Source organism: Marmota marmota, unplaced genomic scaffold (assembly GCF_001458135.2).
Source record: "Marmota marmota marmota unplaced genomic scaffold, marMar, whole genome shotgun sequence".
Taxonomy (NCBI): Eukaryota; Metazoa; Chordata; class Mammalia; order Rodentia; family Sciuridae; genus Marmota; species Marmota marmota.
The window spans coordinates 14464725-14489035 of record NW_026000101.1 but is presented as its reverse complement, the minus strand read 5'-3'; the positions used below and the strand labels follow the sequence as shown (position 1 = coordinate 14489035).

Sequence of the window (24311 nt, the reverse complement as noted above, 5' to 3'; positions counted from 1 at the left end):
ATATATAAAACTAAAACAAAACTAAACAAAAATATGTGCTGGGCCAGGCACAATGGTGCAAGCCTGTAATCCCAGCAGCTCTAGAGGCTGAATAAGGAGGATTTCAAGTTCAAAGCCAGCTTTAGCAAAAGCAAGGTGCTAGGCATCTCAGTGAGACCCTGTCTCTAAATAAAATACAAAATAGGGCTGGGAATGTGGCTCAGTGGTCGAGTGCCCCTGAGTTCAATCCCCAAAAAACATAAATCCTTCAAAAAACATAAAGTGCTGGGCCCAGGGTTGCACACTTGTAATCCCAGCGAATTGGGAGGCTGAGGCAGGTTTGAGGCTGATTGCACGTTTGAGGCCAGCCTCAGCAATTTAGCAAGATTCTGTCTCAAAATAAAAATAAAAGGGACTGGGGATGTGGTTCAGTTGGCAAAACGCCACTGGATTCAATTCCCAGTACTAAAACAAAACCAAACAAAACCCTACGTATGTATTTTTTCCTTTTAATTGTTGTCAACAGGAATTCAATTCTTCAATCACAGCAATGATTTTTAAAAATTCACCTTCCTCTCCTACATCCCTGCAGCCCACTCTGAAGTCACCCTTCAACTTGGCTTTCTTCTTCCCTCCCTTGCTTCTGTCTTTCTCTGCCCTTCTGAGCTGTACAGGTGAACTCAGCCCCTCCTGCTCACCCTGGCCGGTTCACTCTTTCTCACCCTTCTGGGTTCCTGATTTCTCACTCCTTCCTGATTTCTCTTCAAATATCAGGAAATAGGTCAGCTCTGAGCCCAAGCCCACCCAGCATCCCCGGCGGTATGCACAACCAGAGCAGTCATAGCTCCACCCGCCGGGGATGCTGGGTGGGCTTGGACTCAGAGTTGACCTATTTCCTGATATTTGAAGAGAAATCAGGAACCCAGATTTTTATGTAGAACTTCTCATTTTTAAAAGCATTCTGTGTACATTGCGGGCGGCGGGAGGGTAGGCAGTTGTAGACATATTTGGCCCAAAGGTGTACAATCTTGCACGTCAGGTGATTGGCACCCTTAAGTCCCTTGGATGATGTGGATTCTGAAGTCTCGTTGCCTCTTTAGGGTGATGCCAAGGAAGACTATCTGGAGGAGTTCTCCTCCGAGGACCTGGAGTCCTTCACAACCTCCAGTGGGAACAATTATTTTGTCTTCGTATCCCTGGAAGAAGAAGAAGAGGAGGGTTATAGGAGGCCCCACTCCACCTTCTCAACCCCACGCTTTGACAACACTTTCTGCACTGAGTTCACAGAAAGAATGATAGTTCCGTCCACACTGATTTTAGAAATTAAGAAACAGTGAGTACAAAACTCTTTGATTCTCATTCTCTTGCTCAGAGATTTATTCACAGGTTAATATAAAAAAATAGATCACCTTTAGCTGAAAAAAAAATTAAATGTAGGTAACTGAGGAAAACACAATAAAATATGATGAAAGTCCAAGAAATGATTTGCAGGCACAGACCTCCTAGGTGAGCGTGGTCCCCAACCCCTCCCAGCTGCTCTGTGGGCCTGGCCCTCATACACAGAAACAGTTTTCCCTGAAAGATGCTGCTGGGTTCCTGGTACATCTTCTTTTGTTTTAATTCTATAGATATAAACCATAGGTATGAATAGATCATGTATGGTATTTTATGCTGATTCTTTGACAAACTCATGGCAGAAAACAGAACAATGAAGAATAAGGAAATGATCCCTAATCCCCCCCACTGGGGAGTGACCTCTTCTAAGTCCCAAGTTTCTGGGCCTTTGTACTAGAAGAACAACAAATCTGAAAGTAAGGCAAAAATCGTAGGTGTATCATTTAATGAATCAAAAATGGAAATTTGCCTTTGGCTTTTGAATGGTACTTCCATTGCCCTCACGCCTCTACCCTGTCATAGGCGGGACTAATCAGCTCACGGTCCCCCGCCTGGTCCACCTCCCATATTCACAGGTGGCAAGAGGCTGGAGATTGGGAGCAGGAGGAGGAAAGTCAGGCCCAGGGCTCTTTCTCCTGTACTTCAGGGTCACCTCATATCTAAAATGTCTCGACTCCAGTGTTATCCTTCTTGCCCACCACGGGTCTTCGCCTTGTCTCTCCAGAGCCCATACGACAAAGATCAACAAGGATCACTCGACAACTATTATTTACTGAGCATGTTTAATTCCCTCAACAACTGGGAGAGAGGGACCGTAATGAACTCCATTTTACAGGTGAAGAAACTAAAGCTCATAAAAAGTTAGTCATTTAGTCACGATCTCCGTGATAGAAAGCAGTTAGATCCAAGACACGAATCTATACCCTATTAATTCCAGAGTCTGACACCAACCACTGTACCATTTGACCTTGTAACTAACTAGGAAAAAGTTCTGTGTCCAACTGATGGAATCTGCATATTGAAGAATAATAAATCTGAAACTGGGCAGTCATAAGTGTAGCATTTAATGAATTGTCCAATGACAGCACATGTGTTACCCAGAGCCCACAGAAGCAGAACTGTTACCAACCCACCAGGACACCATCAAATGGGCCCATTTCCAGTCACTGCCCTGTCTTTCCCAAGGATAAATATTTTAACTTCTGAGGTCATTTTACTTGCTTTGGAATTTTACATAAGTGAAATCATTCAGAACTCATTTTTTTAAATGCCAGGCTTCTTTCATTATGTTTATAAAAGTCATATAATATCTTTGAATGTGGCTAGAATCCACTTTGTATCTCTGTGTGGTATCCCATTATAAATGCAATTCATTTTAATCCATTTTATTTATCCAGTCTACTGATGCACATTTGGGTCTTTTCCAATTTGAGGATATACCAATAATGCTGCTCTGAACATTCTCGTTCAAGTCTTTTTGGTGACCATGTGTCTACATTTCCATATATAACTCATAGAGAAAAGTCCTGAGTCATGGGGTATGTGTAGGTCCATCTTTAGGAGACATGGCCCAAAGGTTGCCATCAAGAGCTTTTGAAAGTGGTCCTAACAGTTTTACAATTTTAAACAAACAACATGTGAGAGTTCCAGTTGCTGCACACCCTCAACAACAGTTGATATTGCCAGTGGTTTTTATTTTATTCCTTCTGGCGTAATTGTAGTGGTGTCTCATTGTTGGTTCAGTTTGCATTTTCCTGGTGAGTCATGATGTTATGCACCTTTTCGTACACTTGTTGGCCATCTGATTATTTTTTTTGTGAAATGCCTAATGAAATCTTTTGTTTATATACTTTGTGATGGGTTGTCTGTCCTTTTTCTTATTAATTTATGGGAGTTTATTAGATATCTCTATATTTGCCTTTTACATAATTTCTTACTGTTTTTAAAGATGTATTTTTTTTTAAAAAATTTTTGTTTTAGTTGTAGTTGGACACAGTACCTTTATTTTATTTTTATGTGGTGCTGAGGATCGAACTCAGGACCTCGCACATGCTAGGTGAACGCTCTACCTCTAAGACACAACTCTAGACCCTAAAGGCATCTTTTGGTGAACAGAAATTCTTATCTTAAATAAAATCCAATTTATTCATTTTTTATTAGTTTACCTTGGTCCTCTATGTGAGATCTTTGCTTGCCCCAAGGTCATGAAAAGATTCTCCAATGTTATAAACTAGAGATGTTATTATTTTAAACTTCCATATTTAGATCTAAAGGCTCTGGGAACTGATCTTTTTATGGTGCAGGAGTGGAAATTCTTTTCTTTCCCCTATGGAGAACCAGTTGACCCGGGTCCTTCACAGAGAGACTGTGCTCTCCCCTACTGTCCACCATGCCTCTTTTCTATTTCTCTGTGTCTGTCTTTCCACAATGACTCCCAAACTGCCCGATTACTATAGCTTTATACGAGGTCTTAATATCTGGTAGCTTAAGTCCTCCAACTTCGTTCTGCTCCAAGGTTGTCTTCACAATTCTTGGCCCTTCTATTTTTATATAAATTTTAGAATCAGCTCATCCGTTTCCATAAGAAGATACCTGCCGAGATTTTTTTTCTTGCTATTGCATTGAATCAGCAGATAAATTTTGGGAGAACTGGTATCTTAACGGTATGTGTTCGAAAAAACACAGTACATTTTTTAAAGAAAAAATGATAAACTGAGAAACAATATTTGTAATTCACATCACAGTGAACTGTCCTCACCCAGAAATTATTATTTTTTTAAATAAAGAACAGCTACATAATAGAGAAATGAGCAAAAGATATGAAAGGATATCATACAGAAAAATAAATGATGTCATCAAACGCATGGACATGTGCTCAGTCTCAATCAAACTATGACAAAATTGTCAAATTCAGAATTTTGACAATACACACTGAGGCTGTGGAGAAACATGAACTATTATTTCTTGCTGGTGGAAATACAGTTCAGCCATAGCTACCAGAACCACAAATGTATTTTAATCTCTGATCCAGCAATTCTAGTTCAGGGAATATCCTACAGAGTTGCCTCTTCATTTGACATATGTACAAGGTTATTCGTCACAGTGTTCTGATAAGAACGAAAGGTTTGAAACTATCTGAAGTCCTCCAGCAACTAAGTAAATGATGGTCCCTCCACGCAATGAGATAGGAGGTAGTTGGGAAATAAAATGAGGGGCAGCATTGGGTCTCCAAATGGAAAGGTCCCTTACTGGTCATGATTGCTGGGAGGGCTGACCTTGCTGTTTGCTCCCTCAGACTTCGAATTGGCTTCTTTGAACACCTAGAGAAGTGGTTTGACCAATGTGCCCTCAATGCCCGGGTCATCGTAGCCTCCAAGATTGATGAGTTAGATTCGGAGCTGGAGCTACAACTGCACCTGCACCAGCCAAGACTCCAGCACATTGAGAAGGACATCCATAATGTCAGGGCAGGTGTGAACTGTCCCCAGACCCCTCTAGAGTGTCTGTTTTCTTGTGGCCCCGGGTTTGTTAACTGTCCCACTTTGCCCCAAGTAACACTTAGTATGATTCCTCACATCAGGGAAGACATGCATGGGGCCATGGACCTCCCAGGCTTGAAAAGAAAGGGGGTGCTCAGAATCCCCCATCAAGTTGATTTTTTCTCATTTGGGGGGACACAACCCAGGGCCTATGTGCCCTGGGCAAGCATTCTACCACCGAGCTGCTCCCCCAGCCCCTCAAGATTTTTTTATGATCTATTTCTTTCTTCCTTCCTTCCTTCCTTCCAAAGGGTATTAGAGGCTAAAATGAAGAGTGTTGTTCTGTTATAGCTCTTGGATTTCAGATCAGTTACATACCTGCATGGTGAATGTTCTAGAGACAAGTCCATAGCTTAGGAATTAGAATTCTTAGGGTCAATTTCCTTTGGCTGTGTGACTCTGGCCAGGTTACTTGACCTGTCTGTCTTATCCCTCATCTGCAGAAAAGAGTGTTGGAGGTGGTAATTAAGCCTCCTAAAATGGTATAGTGAGGAGTTGTAAGCACTTGGTACAAGACACAGCCTCCGAAATGTGGTGGCCCTTCTTTCCCCCTTATCATTTAACATACTTAAAAAGAAATGCCAGTTCTTTCTTATGTGGTGGACTTTTTTAATGGGGATACACAATTCTAGTAGGATCCTTCAGTGAACCCTGTTGGTTTTTCACTTGAATCATATTCCAAGGTTCACTATAGCCCTTCAGAGCTAGCAGAGATCCCTGACCCAATACCTTCCAAACCCTGCTGCCCAGAGGAGTGAAAGTCCAGTCCAAGTTCTTCCTACTCCACCTTGGAAGCCAGTTTGAATTTGGATCACTGGACTTGAGTATCCACTGATGTCAAGGAACAAACCCAGACTGCCTGGCTTTGTATTGTGTTCCCTGCAGACTCACTCACCTAGAACAGCCCTCCATCCCCCTGTTACCAGGATGATCCTCAAGATCCTCCATCTCCCAGCCTTGTTCCCCCACAGCCGGGAGCTCCCGCTTCCTGGCCCAGCAGAGCCTCCTCTCCAGTGAGATCTCCCGATCAGTGCCCATTTCCAGCCTGAACCCTGGTGAGGGCAACTGTGGCAGGGCAAGGGGCCTAGATTGCCCTGGGAGAGGCAGCCTGTGGACACTGCTCCACGAAAGGAAAGCGCAGAGGTGGCTCTGGTCCCAGAGGACCCCATCCTCATCCTCATCTCCTCATCCTCTTGCAGCTGAGCTCTTGCTTCACCAAGAGCGGTTGGACAGACACTGTGCTGGAGTGACAGAGACGCTCAAGAAGGAGAGGCTGATGTTCTGCCAGTTCCAAGAAGAGCTAAACATGCGGAGCAAAAACTTCTGCCGCAAGATCTACGACATGGAGTACATCTTTTTGAATGCCACCAAAAGCCAAAAGTAAGGAGCTATGATTCTCCCTCCCAGCTGCCTGGCTCTAGAAGCCCAGCCGGGCTGCTGCTTGAAAGGGAGCAGGAGGCACTCAGGGTCCTGCTTCTGAGCTGATCTCCTCCTAATATTCAGAGTTGAACTCTGGGTATCATCGGGTGGTGGTGGCAGTGAGCAGCCAGGGACAGGAAAGGCTCATACACACAGTAGCACGCCAGGTGCCGACACGTGCCCTGAAATGTCAATGGCAGGAAAGACCATTACCCTGTGAGAGAGTCAGGAAGGAATCCCTGCAGGAGGCATCCTGACTTAGGATGGAAAAAGGGGGGAAGGGCTGAGTTCTCCAGAAAAGCAGCATTGGCCAGAAGTAGGGCTACGGTCAGGGCAGAGCAAGGGGCTCCAGGAAGACCACTCGGGGATGTGAGATGGTGGCCTCAGTCAGATCACAGGAAGGACCTTGGCAGGTGTCTAAGCTGTCAAAGGACAGTGAGTTCTGGTGGTTTTTATAAAGAGGACACCGGCAGGTTGGTCTTTTGAGAGAGCGTGGAGTAGGGGAGCCATCAGGGAGCCGTGATGGAGCAGGTCAGAGAGTCGCTGGACTGGTAGGGCTGGGATTCTTTGACCGGTTTGCTGACAGAGGTCAGAGGGAAGAAGGGAAAGCCCTGTGCTCCCCAGAGTGACACGCCGTGTCCTGCATACATGGGGCATTTTGGAATCCTTCCTAGCGCCCCTTTGTGAATCAGAGAAGCTGGGCGTGGTTTGGTGGCTCCACAGCTGGGCGCTGGGTGGAGCTCGAGCAGCATCCCAGGGTGCCCACCCAAGCCCAGGACATCACCACGTCTCCCAGGCTGGTCACCCGTCTCCACCTGCCCCTTCTCTGTCCCCGCAGGCTGGCCATTCTCAACAGCACACTGCACCGGGAGCTGCTTAGCTATGTGGATGTCATCCAGGTGTCCCTGCGCAGCTTCCGGCAGTACTTGGAGGAGAGTCTGGGCAAACTCCGTTTCACCAACATTGACTACATCAAGCACTGCAGGTGGGAGCCAGCATCAGGGCCCCTGCTGCCACCAGAGCTGCTCTGTGGGGAGGTGATCTCGTGACTCCCTTAACTTTTTATTGTGCCAAAATATGTGTAACTTAAAGTTTGCCATGTTGACCATTTTTAAATGAACCGTTCATTGGCATTAAATGCATTGTTGTGCAGCTGTCACCACCAGCCACCTCTAGAACTTTTTACCTTCACAAGACTGAAACTCTGTTAGTCACAGTTTAAACATGAACTCCTCATTCCCTTCCCTGAACATCGGGCCACCAGCATTTGACCTTCCATTACTGTTGATTTGACTACTCCAGGTACCTCATGTAAGGGGAATCATGCAGTATGTGTCCTTTCGCGTCTGGTATATCTCACTAGCACACATAGCACCTTCAAGTTTTGTTCGTGTTGTATCACATGTCAAAATTTTCTTTTCAAGGTTGAATAATATTCCATTATGTATTTATGCCACATATTGTTTATCTGGTTGTTTATCAGTCGGCATTTGAGTTGTTTCTACCTCTTGGCTCTTGTGAATTAAGAATTTGAGGAACATTGGTGTACAATCTATTTGAAGTTCTGCTTTCCATCTTTTATATTGCCAGAAGTGGAACTACTGGATCAGATGGTAATTCCTTAATTTTTTTTTAATTTCACGATTTTTAAAGGAATCATCATACTATTTTCCACAGCAGCTGCCCCATTTTACATTCCACTAGTAATATACAAAGGCTCCAATTTCTCTACATCCTCACTAACACTTATGGGTATTTTTTATAGTAGATATTTTAATGGATATAAGGTAATATCACATCGTGGTTTTGATTGTATTTTCCTAATGATTATTCTTTCCCCATATTTTCCCCCATGATCTTAATTTGCTCCAACATGAAAATAATCCTGGATTTAGTCTTTGACATTTGTAGCTTAGTTATATTCTTTTTATAAAAAATCCTATTATTATTATGAAATTAAACATTTTTTTACCCATTATAATATAACCAAACACAGAAGTGAAAAATGGAAGCCCTCCAAAAATAAAATTTCTATGTGTTATACATAAGCAATGGTTGCTAGTTTTGTACAGAAATGGAATCAGAATCCTGGTACACTTGCTGACTTATGGTTCCCTTCCATTACAAACAAATCATGATAGGCGTCTTCCATGTTGGTATTTGCAAGATTGCATTTATTTAAATATTATTAACATTTTTATGAATATAAATATAGAGCTTTTAAAGAGAATTTGGAAAGTTGCAAAAACTAGAATTATCATTTGACATGTTATGCATCTCTATCCTGAGTAGCTTTATCACTCTTTTAGCTTCATTCTTTCTTATTTCTTCCTAGTGTCCTTCCTATTCACTGATGCCCTCTATAACTGTGTTAAATCTCCTGATAAATGTTTTCACTCAGTTTTTAATTTTAATTAGTATAATTTCTACTTCTAGTTTTATTTGAGTCTTTTTTTCAAAAATGGCAGCTCTCTGCTCATATTTTCAAGTTTCTCTTTTAATTTCTTTAAAATCTTGCACTTAGTTATTTATAATTATGTAGGATAAATTCTAATATCTGAGGTCTTTGTGGGGAGTGTTTTTTCTGTTCTCTGTTGTCTTTCTGGTTCTCATTCATGGCATCTTGTTTCCTCATAAGAGTACTCAATCTGACCAACCAACAAAAGTGGCAAGCCTGCCCCGGTCACAGGTGTCTCCTCCTGTGCTTGTGCCACCTGCATTTATATTTTCATGATCTTGCACCTTTGATCTGAAACCTAGATTAAAAGTGTGTATTGGGCTGGGGTCGTGGCTCAGTGGTAGAATGCTCACCTAGCACACGTGAGGCACTGGGTTCTATCCTCAGCACCACATTAAAAAAAATAATAAAATAAAGATACTGTGTGTCCACCTACAACTAAAAAATAAATATTAAAAAAGTGTGTATCTACCCCGGTATTTGGGATGGGGTAGAACTTTCAGGTCTGATTGTTGGCTTTTATTTCTCTCCAATTATTATCAGATTATTTTCGGAGGGAGGCAACTTTTCCCCTGAGGAAATGAACTCACTGTGTAATCGTCTGGAGAAGGAAGCTACCCGGATAGAGTATGTCGAAAGTTTAATCATGGTCAACATGGAGAAGATGGAGAACGAGTACCTGGACCAGGTGGGGGAGCCCTGCCTACCCTCCAGATGGGCTTCCAGGACAGCCCATCACAGGTGTCACCTGTGAAGGAAGGGCTATGTTTCTGCCTAAGCAATAATTTAGCCTGTCCCCTCCTCTTCCAGAGTTCAAAGTTCCAGATTAACCCAGCCCCTGCTTTCTTTGTAGGCCAATGATATCATCAACAGATTTGAAAGTAAATTCCATAACCTATCTGTGGACCTTATTTTCATAGAGAAAATCCAGCGATTGATGACAAATCTGCAAGTGAACATCAAGTGCCAGGTAGGACAGATGCATTCTCCATGCAGTGGGTATCACTCGCACCCCCTGCATGCTGAGCGCTGCCCAGGTGCTGGGAGGCCAGTGTGGTATAAGTCCTATGGACTTGCGTTTCAGCTGAGAAGGCAGAAATGAAATCTTAGCCCCTACCATTCACTAAGTCATTGTGCACCATACATTGTGCTAATCGGCTTATTTTAATTAGCAGTGATAGTCTTCACAAAAACTCTTAGGAGGCAAGTGCTGTTTTTAATTCCCATTTTAGAGATAAAGCAGCTGAGGCATAGAGCAATTCCATCTTAGGCAGGAAGATGGAGCTCTTAATGGTGGAGCCAAGATGTGAACTCAGGTCTGACTGGCACCAGAGATCCTAGCCTTAACCACAGAGAGGCCATCTGTGCTCTAAAGGGGAAAGAGGGGTGTGGGAACTTAGAGGGGAGGATTGAACTTAATCTGGTAAAGTAGGGCTTCCTGAAACTTGAGGAAGCCAGACAGGAGAGTGGAGAACAGAATGTACTGGAGACATGATGGAAAAGTCCTCTGGGGTGCTGGTGCCAAGAGCAACCACAATGAGATTGAACCAGGTGCAGTGGCACATGCCTGTAATCCCAGCGGCTCCGGAGGCTGAGGTAGGAGGATTGCAAGTTGAAAGTCAGCCTCAGCAACTTAGTGAGGCCCTAAGCAACCCAGTGAGACCCTGTCTCTAAATAAAATATGAAAAAAAGGCTGGGAATGTGGCTTAGGGGTTAAGGGCCCCTGAGTTCAATTCCCATACCAAAAAAAAAAAATGGAATTGAAAGGGAGTAGAGAGCTGAGGCTGGAAAGATCAGCAGGTCAGCAGAGTCCTGGTCAGGCAAAGGACCAAGGAGGGTTAGATGGGTCTGGGTGCTCAGGAACACATTTGAGGAGGGTCACCTGCCTGCTAGCTTCCCAGAGTTGGCAGTGAGCAGGAGTGAGGCAGGGGTATGAGGCTGAGACTGAGAATACCACTATTCTTGGCTGGATGAGGTATCAGCAGGAACATGCTCAATTCCAGACTTGAGAGGCTGTGGAAAAGGTGGGATATGGGTGAACTGGACATGAGGGGCCTGGACCAGCCACCTTGGTCAGCATACCATTCAGGGAACAGTGTTTGAGGACTCACTGGCTAGGACCAGCAGAGCTGAGAAGAACAGGCCTATCTTCTGGGAGTGACAGGTGCATTCCAGTAAAAGAAGCGATGGCTGAGGTCTCAGGCTGTGAAGCAGTCCAGCCTCCTGTCCCTGTCACCCCAGGAGTGGGAATCATACAAGTAACTGGTAAGATTGTGGCCCCAGTAAGTGAGCTAACGTCTGCAGAGCTCAAGTTCCCTGGTGCAGAGTGAGTCTTCAGTGAAGTCAGGCCTTGGTGGAGGTCCCCATGCCAGAAGTGGTGGAGAGGGTGCAGCTTTAGAGAACAGGACCCAAGGGCCAGGGCACCCCTGCCCTGTTTAAGGGACACATTCCTAATGGACTTCCTGCTGGTGTTGGCACAGATTCCTTTCTGAGCTGATAATAGGCTGTTCACCATATGTGGGGCTTATGTTTTTAGTAACAAGTATCATAAGTAATATGCATTTCTACCATGCACAATATTAGAAATATAGAACAAATAAATATACCCAGGAGATGATAATCTATAAGTCTACCACAGAGTCACAACTCCTGTTTAAGATTTGATTTATCGTTAAGACTCTTTCCTATGTGAAAAGGTAGGGGTGTATCCAAGTTGGCTATTATACAACTTCATAAGCTGCATACCCTTTAAAGGTCCCTCATAAACACCTTTTGAAGGGTTTCCCTCTTGTGGCTGTGCCTCCACTTTCCCTTGTGTATTTCTTTGGGGACTGGCATGGTGTTCCCTTTTTGTGAGGATGCCAGGACTGAGAGAGAGGCACTCGCCCAGGACACTCAGCCTGTGCCCTTGAGTGCCTCCTGCAAGTTGGAGCCTGGGGTCAGAGCCTGGACATCCCAATGCTCTTTATGCCTTTTGCTGGCTTATGCAGACTGGTGCCGCACTCTGGGGTTCCAGTTTCATTTAAGCCTTATCTTTTTGTTGGAAAAAAATTTTTTAACAGGGCTGGGGCTGTAGCTCAGTGGTAAAGTGCTTGCTTAGTGTGGGTTTGATTCTCAGCACTACATAAAAACAAATAAGTAAAATAAAGGTTAAACTCTTTAAAATTTTTTTAAATAAAAAATCTGTCTTGATCTGGTTTCTGGTATAACTGTCCATGGTTTCATATTTTTATATTTCATATTTTTGGTGCTTAATCAATTTCTCAGATATACTTTGCTGAACATTTTTTCCAATCACAATATGTATTCTAGAAACAAAATCTTGGAACCTCTGTTTTTCTAGGTGGCAAAGTCCAATTTGCAAGCAGATGGATTAAATTCTTCTCTGAAACAGCTTCAACAACAAATAGAAATTTGTCGAGACCCAAAGGGAGATAAGACAGTGAGTGCTCGATAGATTCTACTTGGGAATATTCGAGGTGTTATGGTAGAGTCATAAATTTAAAAAAATAAGCTTAAATCTGGGCACAGGATTTCTCTATTACAAGCAGGGCTGTGGTGTGCTGAGTCTTCCTATCAACCCTGTGATGGAATCAAGGCAGGAGAAGAAGAGAATTCAGCTGGTATCCCCACCCATGACCAGCCAGGCACATGCACAGAGTCCAGTGGGAGCCTGCGTCTGGCTCTGTGGGCCCTGCTCCCGCTGTGATGCCACCAAGCATCCATCTTTAGACTGAAGACTCAGCCTCGCCCCAAGTGAATGACAGAAGCAGGGCTCGACCCTCCCATCAATACTTTTCATTTGAGCTTTCAATTCTTCTTTTGGTCACAGCTGATTCTCTTTATTTAAGCCACGAAAAGTCTGAAAAGAAGCCAAGTTTGGCCCCAGTGTGGTTCTGAGGTTTCCTCGGTCCCTAATCAGCAGATCAGGTCTTTGGACACCTCCACGCTTGTCCTCCTTCCACAAGTGCCCCATTGCACATGTGCCCTGGTCATGCAAGGAACCTCATCTTGGCAGTTCCCCCAGATGCCACCAGAACCAGAGGCCCCCATGGCAGGATCCTGAGTGGGAGACTTCCTCCTCACCCTTTCCTGCCACTTTTCCTCTATCTCAGTGACTGGGAGTTGTGGTTCTGTTGTTGTTCATACTGAAAGAACATTGATTTTTCTCTCTTTACTGCTTATTCTTGCACAGTCATGCATGAGCCTTAAGAAAAGTTCAAAGATGCACCGAGCATAGTGTGCAGGAGAAATGTTCCTCTATTTTTATTTTCTATCAAGATCTCAACCCTGTTATGTACAGTCACGCATGTTTCTGCACATTCGCTGAGCTAACTTGCACTGTACAACCCACACAATGAGCAAAGTGAGCAAAGTGCTTCCTGTAGTTTGCCCAGGTCTTGCCTGGGCTCCCTTATAAGCCCACCTACTGGGGAGAACGGGTTAACCTGCCACGACCTTTCCACGGGTTCTTTAGGGCAAGCTCTGCCTCTCTGCAGAAAATGGTTTAGTCTCTCACATTTCCTCTTCTACCAGGGTGCCAAGGGGGTTTATCCAGCCTCCTGGCCAGGTGGAAAGAACGAGGTTGGGTGTGCAGGTGTTTCTGTGTTGATGGAGAAGTATCGTCTATGTAGCAGTAATTAGGAGTAATTAGGAGGCCTTGGGTATGTAGTGAGGTAAAGATGGCTGAGGGCGCATCCCCGTGCACCTGCAGGGTGCTGCTTCAAGGGGGATGCCTGTTAGATGTTGCCATGGAGATGGCCAGTCTGCCCTCCTGCCCACTTCTACAACTGGACTAAGTGTTTCCTTCTAAACATAGAACTATAGAGCTAAAGGACACCCCAGAGAACATTCCATGACGTCCCTATCTTAGGTGGAGACTGAGTCAAGCAAGTTTAAATCCCTTGCCCAGAGTTGAACCTATGGCAGGGACAGAGCTCTCCAGGTCCCATCAGTAAAGGATTTGCTACTCCAGTGCAGTCACCTGAGAGCCAGCCCGGCACTCCCCGTGCCCCCAGGGTTGGCAAGGGAGGGGTCTTCCTGCAACCCAGAGATGTCCTCTCCAGCCCAGCCCTGTCCCTGCGGTGCCAGTGGAACCCGCCTGCCCTCCACAGGCTGCCTCCTTAGAGCCTTCGTCTTCTGTGTTCCCTCTAGACGGTAACCGCCGAAGACCTCCTGGGTTTTGTCAGAACTTGGAAAGAACAACTGAGCCAGAGGATTAAGTACCTCAACTGCAGCCTGGCCATGGTGTCAATGTCTCAGGACATCTATGTGGTAGGAGTGGCTTGGGGTGGTAGGGGAGTGAGCTGTTGTCAGGTTCCCAGGAGCCCCACAGGCCTTAATGGTGCCTCCCAGACCTCCCCTGGATTTATAGGATGGTGTGGAAAGGTGACATGCCGTGAAGTCTGATAAGAGTTCCAGTACCAAATGGGTCACTTCCTTGCACTGGTGTCTTAGGAGACCCCTCACCTCCTGGCATCACCACCTGTCTCTATCAGGCCCCTCAAGTTAGCCTGTGCATAGGCTCTTGGGCCAGTCCCATGCCAGCCTCAGCCACTTCCTTTCAACCCACACCACGAACAGCTACCAGCTTCTCCAGTCTCACCCCACCATCTCATCCAAACCCCTGTCTTTTGCCCATCTGGCTAGACATGTCCTCTCATATCCCCATATCAGCCATTTCCTGACCTGCAACCAGACCAAACATCAGAAGAGCTGGTCTGCTGTGTCACTCCCCTGCTCTCAGAGTCAAGTCCATACCCTTTAACAGGATACACAGAATAGCCTCTGTGTCCCCTCCATCCCTCTCCCCCCGCCTAGATATCACTTGCCATAAAATCTTCTCACCCTCTGATCTGGGTGGGGGGTCTCCTGCCCTGTAACACCTTCCACTTCCCCATGAGCCCACAGAGCATGTGGCAAGGTTTCCAGGACAGGGGCTCTCTGCCTGAGACAGGAAGCTCTGTGAGGGCAGAGCCTTCGCTCACCTCCCATGAGGATTTGTCCACAAGGAGCACCCAGCCATCAGCCAGGGGAGGTCACAGAGCTGAATGCTGCAAGAGCAGAGTGCCTCAGGGTCTCACGCTGCCCAGCTCTGCCACCCTTCCTTCTGTGGGAAGCTTTTCTTACCCTGCAGACTGGGCTAACCATCCATTTGCTCTGTTACTGTGCCTGGCACGACAGAGGCTCCAAGGGTCCAGCCTGGGTCCTTCCTTCAGGGGGCTGGTGGGAGAGGAGACTTGGAGTAAAACGGAGAACAGAAGAAGAACTGAGTGCTCGCAGGGCTGTGGCTGTGGCTCAGAGGTAGAGCACTTGCCTAGCACGTGTGGGGCCCTGGGTTCAAGCCTCAGCACCACATAAAAATAAATAAATAAAATTTAAGGTATTAAAAAAAAAAAAAAGAACTGAGTGCTCGCTATGGGTACTGGTTCCACCCTTGTTCTGAACTGGCCCCAGGATCAGCCTTGCCTTCTTTCACTTCCTCGCCCATTTGTTCCAAAACATCGCCTGGGCACCGCTACGGCAGCCGTGCAGGTCGCACCTCCATCTCACAGAAGATGGTAGAGCTTTTCCTGCAGAGCACTGGTCCCAATTTTGACTAGGCATTTATTTGTTTTAAGTGTGCCTGAACTGTAAGCTCCATAAAGGGCCTTGGTGGCTTTTGCACTTCTGTGTCCCCAGGATACTGGCAGAGCCTTGTGGAGAGCAGGCATTCAGAAAGCACTTCTAAAGGCATGAGTCAGGGAGTGAGTGAATGAGCGCCTTCTAGGGGCGGGACCACCACCATTTGATAGGTGTGAAAACAGGCTCCAGGGGCCGCCAAGTTGCCTCCAGCCACCTCTTGGACAAGGTGACAACAGTGTGAATCAGCCTGCTACCGCCATGGCACCTGGACTGGTCTCCACACACTCAGCCATTTTACTGGCCCACAGGACAGTGTCACGACCGATGCAGAGGAGGAGAGTGACTTCCAGATTTCAGAGATCCCAGAGGAGGAGGCCAAGTTAGGCCTGGTCGCCCCTGAAACCTTTGCACAGCCAAGCCGCTTAGGGAAGGCCATGACTGAAGACCCCGCTGTGATGGTGATCAAGAAGATCCTGCAGTGAGTGCCTATGCCACAGCCTCTGGCTCTGAGCTCTCAGGGGTTGTCTTGGGCTCCTGAACTCTGGGGTTCCCATGGGAGCTCACCCCTGGGAGCCTAAGACCTCAGATAAGGAGCTTCTCCTGGGAGCCTCATTTCCTCATCTGAACTCCTGAGCTCATGATGGAACCTATTGAGGATTGACTGGGGTGTTGCCAGAGCTGTCCTCTTGTCACTTGGAAAAGCTCATGTCATTTCCTTTGGTTTCAGAGTTCCTGACATAAAGTCAATGCACCAGTGTGAGAAAGATCGGTCACAGACAGGTAAAGGCAGACAGACCCGTGGGTCTTGGGACAGCTGGCGGGGGGGAAGCTGGTTGCAACTGTGGCCCATCTTCATCTCCTGTCCTCTGCTCTTGTTCTGGGCACTTGTCACCCAAAGTCTTGAAGCACCCTCGGTGCCAGCAAGAAAACTTTATAAAGAAGTCCTTGCACAGTGCCAGTGCCACCTCAGCAGCAAGGTAGGGACACAGCTACCCGGAATCTTCCCTTCTCAGGCCCTCGTCTGAGCCCCCAGACAAAGGCCAGAGCCCATCCTGTCATTGTCCCAGACTCTTAGAACTTCCACTGGAGCTCATGCTCTGGGACACCATGGGTCCCGGCATGGACAGAAACTGTCCTGACACTGCCTTTGGTCAGACTTGAGTTCCTCCTGTGGAGGGAGACATGGCTCCCACACACCTCAAACCTAGAGAAATGTGTGGAGTTGGTGGTAGGTGTCCATGGGACAGAGGCAGATTCTGGCCCTGCCATCATGCAGGGTCATAGTTAACAAGAGGGAAAGTCAGAGCCATGGCTACATAGTTTTCCTACAAAGGTGCAGAAATCCTAGGCCTTGGTACCTTGGTCATGTGCCCTGTCAATGAGACCCTGTAGTGGTCATTAGACTGAGTCTCTGACCACCAGCTCCCACACACAGACTTTTGAAAGGTGGATAACAGAAGCCAAGTGACTCAGCCAAATTTTTGGATCTTTTTTAAGCCCTGACATAATCCTTGGCTTTGAGAAAGTGAGAGTTTTACCTTGACCTCAGACCCAAATTTCTGAGTCTTTATAAACTTGCATGCTGTCTGCAATGTGTGGACAGAGACCAAACAAGTGAGCACAGCAGAGGCTACTGATGAGGAGCTGGCGACAGCAGGAACTGGCCACCGGCAAGTGCAACATGGCAGACTCAAGGGCAGCCAGGGGAGCCGGAAGCCTTACAGTGTAAAACAGGGAAGGCTGCAGATGTGCCTGGCGGGGGGCTGTTGGCATAGAGAAGTCAGAAGCTGTCAGCAGAAAGCAGGGCATCCTGGGTGGTTGGTCGGGTACAGATTTGGTCTTGGCCACCTGCGGCCTATTGTTATAGCAGGTATCGTTTAGCTTCCTGGGCTGTCACTGGAGATAGCACCCTGACTTGCTGCAATTCTGACTTGCAGCTGACCACCTTCGGGCTGTTTATTGTAGGCAAAGGGCTGATTTCCTGGGCAGGTTGCTGCAGCTATGGGTGGGTGAGAGATCCTTTTTTTTTTTAAATATGTGATCCAGCCATCATCTATTTGTATATTCAGTCTCTGAGAGGTTTTAAAATAAAGCCCATATGGGTGCATAGCTTAATTTAAATTTCAGATCAATAATACTTAATTTTCAGTATGAGTATGTCACAAATATTGCATGGGACCTTACATATACTAAAAATTACTCGTTGCTTATATGAAACTCAAGTGTAACTAGCCATACCGTATATTTATGTGCTAAACCTGAAGGTCTCACTGTGAGGCTCAACCTGTTTTTCTTTGGGTTCTCACCTCAGGGAAGGGACGATGCAAGTTTCTGGGCCCATGACCCTTTGCCCCTTGCCTCTCTTAGTGGTCTTGCCTGGGCATTATTGGTAAAGGCCTTGCCCCCAAATCAGGTTGTGTTCAGAGCAATTGAAAAGTAGAGAATCATCTTGAAAGGCTCAGCCTCAGAAATGAGCCAGGCTGCCCCACAGGCTGGTCCAGCACTTCCAGCACCCCAGGAAGGGCTCCGGAGGCACAGACCTGCCTTTTGTCTGTCCCCAGACTGCAGACAACTCATGCACCTTTGTCCTACAGCATCAGCCGGCATTCCAAGCCCAACAGAAATGACAGAAAGTACCAGGTGCTGGGGGACAAGTCTCCTCCATCAACCAAGTAAGTAATGACACAGTTCCCTTTAACTCCATTTAATTTGTCAGAGGAAAAGAAAAATAAGAAAGAGAAGGGGGAGGCCGATAAAAAGGAAGAGGAAGGGGAGGGGCCAGTTGAAGGTCAAGGTCAGTTTGTCTCAACCCATTCCCTGAAGTTTACTGAGAGACATTTCACCAAAATTTTACATTTTCCAGCTCAGCATTTTATGGTGGCCAGGCAGCAGACACCTTTCAGGTTTGGGGTATTTTTTAGTAATTTTTTTCAATGCTACCCACCTCTTCTCCTTTCCTTTACTGTCATTGATTAAAACAACAGCTTCATTTCAAACAAAACCCAGCTTATTATTAAGTTTGGAAAGTTAAAAGTCCTTAGAGAAATTCAAGCTCCACACTGGAGCCTCTATCCCCCATAATCAGTATGGCACGGCCCACCTGTGTCAGCTCTTTCGCCCAGGGGACTGAAGCTGGTAAATCACGCAAAGAAGGATGCTGCTACACCAAGTGACCCAGGAACTGCCTACAAGTCAGCTGCTAGAGCTGCCCTGTGCCCATACACCAAGGACATTTCTGTACCATTACAACCTTGACTCTCTATCTTTTATAGATCTCTGTCATTTGATCACATGTATAGATTCCTGAACCCACCACCACAATCAAGACACAGAATTATTTCATCTGCACAAAGATCTCTTTCTTGCTACTCTTCATGTGCCACCCCTTACCCACTTCCCCTCACTGTCCCAACCCCAAGAACCAGGAATCTGTTCTCCATCCCTATAATTTTGTCACTTTACAGGATATCATATAAACAAATTTATGCAGCATTCGACCTTTTCAGAATGGCTTTTTGGCCTCAGCATAATGCCCTTGAGATATGTCTTGGACCATTTGATTTGCTCTAACCGAATACCTGAGACTGGATAATTTATCAAGAACAGAGGTTTGTTTCTTACAGTTCTGGAGGTTGGGAAGTCCAAGGTTGAGCCTGATCTGGTGAGGGCCTTCTCACTGCATCATTCCATGGCAGGAGGTGGAAGGGCAAGAGAGTATAGGGAGCAGGATTGAGAGAGGAGAGGAAGGGGACTGAAATCATTCTATTCTCAGGAACCCATTCCTATGATAAGTAGCCCACTCCCACAATGCCACCATTAATCTATTCCAGAGGGCAGAGCCCTTATGACCTACTATCTCTTGATGGTCCCACTTCTCAGTACCATTGCACTGAGGATTAGGTTTCTAGCATATGAACTTTGGGAAATACATTCAAACCTCAGCAAGACCCTTCCAAGTTGTCACATGTACCATACATAGTACATGTATGACCCAATAGTATTCCATAATATAAATACACCACAGATTTTAAAAAATCATAGGTCAAATAGAAAAAAAATGAGTATTCATTAAGTCTCTAAAAAAGGAGAGATTTCCCTGTCCTAGTACAATAGTCAGTTGTTCATAAAATAGAATCAGACTAATCCTGTTTGTATCCCCACATTAGGACCCTGGTTAAGTGACTTCTCCACAGCTTCAGTCTTTCCATCTGCAAAGTAGGTAGAAGAGAACCCTCCTCTTAGAGCTGTGGATAAGAGCTAGTGAGTTCCCACGGGTCCCAGGCAGGGCTCCCTTCAGAAACACAGGTTGGCACCCTGAGAAGCACTAATAAAAATCTCAAAATATGGGAAATTTGCAAAAGGAAAAAGAAAAGCAAATAAATACATCACCCTCTTCCCCTACCCCCAAGTAAATTGCTAAGGAAACCTCCGGAACTCAGTATGAGCTAGGCATATTGGCACATGCCTGTAATCCCAGTGACTCAGGAGGCTGAGGCAAGAGGATTACAAGTTCCAGGCCAGCCTCAGCATCTTAGTGAGACCCTATCTCAAAAAAAAAAAAAGTAAAAAGCGCTGGGAATGTAAAGCACCCCAGGATTCAATTTTAAGTACCAAAGAAAGAGAGAGAGAGAGAGAATTCAGTAGGGATGAGGGTAGATTTGAAGAGACCCAGCCCAAAAGAAGAAACAACTAGGAACAAATGTGAAGAAATACAGCCTCACTGGGATGCTAAGCAATGAAAGGGAAGCAAGTCCCCACACATCAACTAGAGTTGCCAATACACAGATGGATTTTTGTGGAAGCTGCCAGGGGGTAGAGTGGTTCTTCCTTTGCACTGAGGGTAGGGAGTCAACGGCACAGTATCTTTCTAGAAATCAATTTGGCAAAGTCTAATGGAAGCCATTAAGTCATGCCTTTATACAAATCTTCAGGCCTTTCTCCCAAGGAAATCATTCCACCATGAGGAGAAACTTCTTGCCTGAAGATATCTCATGCAGCATTTTTTTTAGTTGTCAATGGACTTTATTTTGTTTATTTATCTGTGGTGCTGAGAATCGAACCCAGTGCCTCGCACATACTAGGCAACTACTCTACCACTGAGCCTCAACCCAGCCCCCATGCAGCATTTTTTTATGCCAATTGAAAAAGGGGGCGGACCTAAAATTTCAAAATTAGAGGATTGCAAACTGTGATGCATATATACTTGGTGGTGTTCCACAGCCACTTAAGATGATTTCACAGAATGGGGACACTTACTGTTCAATAAGTGAACAGAACAGAATTTGAAACACTCATAAACCCAATTAGGACTGATTTGAAATAAAATCAGCCGAAGGAAATTCACTAAAATGTTGGGATGGATTTTCCCCTTGTTTTTCGATATATTTCTAATTTTCTTTAAGTATAATGAGTGGATTTTAAAATGAAAGATCAAATTACCTATATGCTTATATTCTAGAAATTGGCAGTGATATATTCATACATGTCACTATGACACTTTATACAGATGGAGAAACATTAGTGACCTGCAGTTACGTGTAATTCTAGTGCATCCATCCTTTATCTCACTTACTTTCACAACCGTTGACCTAACTGGGCAGGAACATCCATTGGGTCTGTGAAAATTTGCTTATAAAGCCCTGGTGTATACATGTGGGCCTAGCGACTAGAGAGCAGGTCAACGTTTGGTCCTACAGGAAGTCCTGGTCATTTGATTACTATCTGTAAGTCATCATTCTTTCTTCTTTCAAGCAACACTGAGGCCCTGACAGGTGCAGGCACTGCCCTTGCACTGGGATTCCATGATCAACAGAGACAGACAACCACAGTTCATGTTCTCTATCAAAAGATAAACACAGACACATTAAAATATTAACCGGTTTATTTGAACAGACAGCGATGCACAAATCGGGCAGCATCAGACTGCCAAGTGGTTCAGGGCTCCACCAAGGTGGGTGGCAGGGGAAAGCTTTTACAGGAGGGTCACAGAAAGAAGCAAGGCAAAGAAAATATTTGATTAGCTAAACTGGATCATTCCCCCACCAGAAATGAGTTGGCTATTTCTGACTGGTTAAACTTAGATTTCATTTTTCTAGACTATGTATGACTCTTCTTACTGAGTTGGGTTGTGGCTTGCTAATGTAGGAACCCCAGGTACTGAGCTTTTTCTGCCTAATAACCTCTCAATTAGTATTTTAAATGCCTCGTAGAATTCCCAGTCTGCTGGGAGAGATGGAATTCAATCAGCCAGACAAACAAATCAATCCTGAATCCACCTACAGAACTGAAGCACACTCTGAAAGTATTAGCACTAGGGTTAGGAACTGGCACTGAGCTGGGATCTGAGAAAGAACGGGAACAAATATGACCAAGAAGAATCATGCAGGTGTTTTTGGAGAGGAATCAGGAGGAGAAGTTCCCAGGGCAGTAGTGATGAATTAATTGCAAGGAGGCCCAGGGCCCAAACAGAGCACTCCAAATGCTATGCTGATTTGGTTCGTCCATGTTGGTATCTTTAGACAAGGAACCTCAGGGGTCTGCCTCTGTGTGTTGCAGGCATTTTAAAGGGATCATCCTGACCCTTCTCTGGGAGAGCAACCACTATCTGCTGACCGTTGTGGAGGTGAGGGCCACTGCTCACTAGCTGGTGCCCATCCAGGAAGCGTGTCCCCAGCTGCCTTTGCCTTTTGCAGTCTGCTGATCACAGGAACTCAGGGGAAATGACAAGAGAATTTCACCCTCCTCTTAACCTCCCCAGCTTCTGTAACCTCCTGTGTCCGACCCCGACCCAGGCCCATTTTCTGGAAGACAAATTTCATTTATTTGGCATCTATTTACTTAATTAGTCACCAAACATTTCTTAGACACCACCTGCACGTCAGGCACTGGGTATGCCAAGAGAAACATGCCCCGCCTCTGTCCCTTAGGTGCCTAGCACCTAGCAGGAGTCCAATGGACATGGCCGGGCACAGGGAGCCAGGGAAGCACTAGGAGCTGGCCCCTGCTCCCATAAACCCACGCAGTGTGCTTGTGTTTTATCTTGGCTGTCCCCCACGGGACAGGGAGTGGTAAAGGGCAGGGCCTCTGGCTCATCCCTCTCTGTGGCCCACAGTCAGGACCCAGCTGGGTGCTTCTAGTAAGTTCCCAACTCAGTCACAACTTGAGACTCCATTGATTTGGGTCTTGAATGACAAACAGGATTTTGCCATTTACTCAGGAAGTAATGAGGGACAGTTATGGCCTCAAGTCACACTTTGGGATACAGAGGAAGTGACGGTGGCAGAGGGAAAGCACAACTAGGAGATGTGGAGATGAGGGTGGGCTGACTGATGGAAGAGCCAGGACCAGAGTACCACAGGGAGGGTCCTCGCCCACGCATGGTCACCTTTCTCTGGCAGGAATATTACCGCAAAGAGAGGCACCCAGTCACCAGGCCTGACTGCATGTATGAAACCTTCGACCAGTGTGCCGACAGCATTGGCAGGAAGATCCTGGAGTACCAGAGCCAGACGAATGAGTACCACAACTCCTGCCTCGTGGGTGCGTGTGGGCGAAGGGTGGGCAGGCTGGACGTGGGTATGACACCAACATACTGGGGTTGGGGGCTGGTCCTTGGCCCTGGCCCCTCTCACTTGGAGGTCACCAGACAGAAGAGGAGCCTCCTGTGGAGGCCAGCCTCTTAGAATTAGGTGGAAACAATGATCAGATTTAACTGTGGTAAAACAACGCTAAAAAAAAAAAAAGAATCGTTTTTCTATAGAAGCATGGTAAATTTTTTAACCACTAAAAAATACTTTGTTCCTTCCACGTTTTATTTTTTTTCTCTTTCTAAATTTTTTATTGGTGCATTATAATTGTACATATTGATGTGATTTGTTGTTACAATTAACGATATAATTTGACCGATATGGCCCCCCAACATTTCCTCCCTCCCTCCCTTCTCCCACCCCAGGGTACCTTTCCTGTACTGATTTCCCTTTGATTTCTATAAGATCCCTGCACCACCCCCCACCTTTCTTCCCCTTTTTTCCTCTCTAGCTTTCACACATGAGAGAAAACATACAACCCTGACCTTTAAGTTTGGATCATTTTGCTTAATAAGGTCTTTAGTTCCATTCATTTTTTTGCAAATGACATAATTTCCTTTTTCTTTATGTCTGAATAAAATTTCATATATATCTATACCACATTTTCTTTATTCATTCATCTGCTGAAAGACACCTATACTGGTTCCCTAGTTTGGCTATTTTGAGATGTGCTGCTATAAACATGGGTATGCGTATATCACTGTAGTAAGATGACTTTAATTCTTTAGGATAAATACCAAGGAATGGTGTAGCAGGTCATATGGTGGTTTCATGCCTAGTCTTTTGAGGCACCTCCATACTGATTTCCATAGTGGTTGTACTAATTTACAATTCCATCAACAGTGTAAAAGTGTTCCTTTTTCTCCATATTCTGTCTAAGATGTATTATTATTTGTATTCTTTATGACTGTCATTCTGAGTGGCATGAGATGAACTCTCAGTGTAGTTTCGATTTGCATTTCTCTAATTGTTAATGATGTTGAACATTTTTTCACGTGTGTATTGGCCATTTGTATGTTGTTGTTGTTGTTTTTTTGAGAAGTGTCTGATTTATTTGCCCATTTATTAATTAGTTGTTTGGGTTTGGATGTTAAGTTTTTTTTTTTGAGTTTTTTACAAATTCTAAATATAAATATCAGAAGAGTAGTTAGCAAAGATTTTCTCCCATTCTGTAATTTCTCTCTTTATTTTTTTTGTTTCCTTTGCTGTGCAGAAACTTTTTAATTAGATGCCATCCCATTTACTAGCTCTTGGAATTATTTCCTGAGTTTTAGGAGTCATACTGAGGAAGTCCTTGCCTGTGTCTATATG

At 45.3% G+C, this 24311-nt stretch overlaps 2 protein-coding genes across 4 annotated transcripts in view; one reads left to right on the top strand and one right to left on the bottom strand.

Moving 5' to 3' along the window:
• Nucleotides 1–24311, top strand: part of Ccdc180 (coiled-coil domain containing 180) — a 62462-nt gene that overhangs the window by 25471 nt on the left and 12680 nt on the right. For 2 of the 3 annotated variants that reach the window (XR_007340687.1, XM_048783327.1), the window contains exons 19-32: nucleotides 1080–1312; nucleotides 4670–4845; nucleotides 6113–6293; nucleotides 7171–7317; nucleotides 9334–9478; nucleotides 9644–9760; nucleotides 12134–12232; nucleotides 13945–14064; nucleotides 15723–15892; nucleotides 16142–16194; nucleotides 16313–16391; nucleotides 18009–18086; nucleotides 21970–22036; nucleotides 22812–22953. Coding sequence is in view for 2 of the 3 variants with exons in the window: in XM_048783327.1 (XP_048639284.1) it covers nucleotides 1080–1312; nucleotides 4670–4845; nucleotides 6113–6293; nucleotides 7171–7317; nucleotides 9334–9478; nucleotides 9644–9760; nucleotides 12134–12232; nucleotides 13945–14064; nucleotides 15723–15892; nucleotides 16142–16194; nucleotides 16313–16391; nucleotides 18009–18086; nucleotides 21970–22036; nucleotides 22812–22953 (1807 nt within the window). In the remaining variant the exon portion in view is untranslated. The remainder of the gene's footprint in view (nucleotides 1–1079; nucleotides 1313–4669; nucleotides 4846–6112; nucleotides 6294–7170; nucleotides 7318–9333; nucleotides 9479–9643; nucleotides 9761–12133; nucleotides 12233–13944; nucleotides 14065–15722; nucleotides 15893–16141; nucleotides 16195–16312; nucleotides 16392–18008; nucleotides 18087–21969; nucleotides 22037–22811; nucleotides 22954–24311) is intronic. The other variant, XM_048783328.1, reaches the window with a different exon arrangement.
• LOC125610686 (translation initiation factor IF-2-like) overlaps nucleotides 156–24311 on the bottom strand; it is a 67902-nt gene continuing 43746 nt past the window's right edge. The window contains exon 2 of the mRNA XM_048783329.1: nucleotides 156–1175. Coding sequence (XP_048639286.1) covers nucleotides 1135–1175 — 41 coding nt within the window. The 3' untranslated portion in view covers nucleotides 156–1134. The remainder of the gene's footprint in view (nucleotides 1176–24311) is intronic.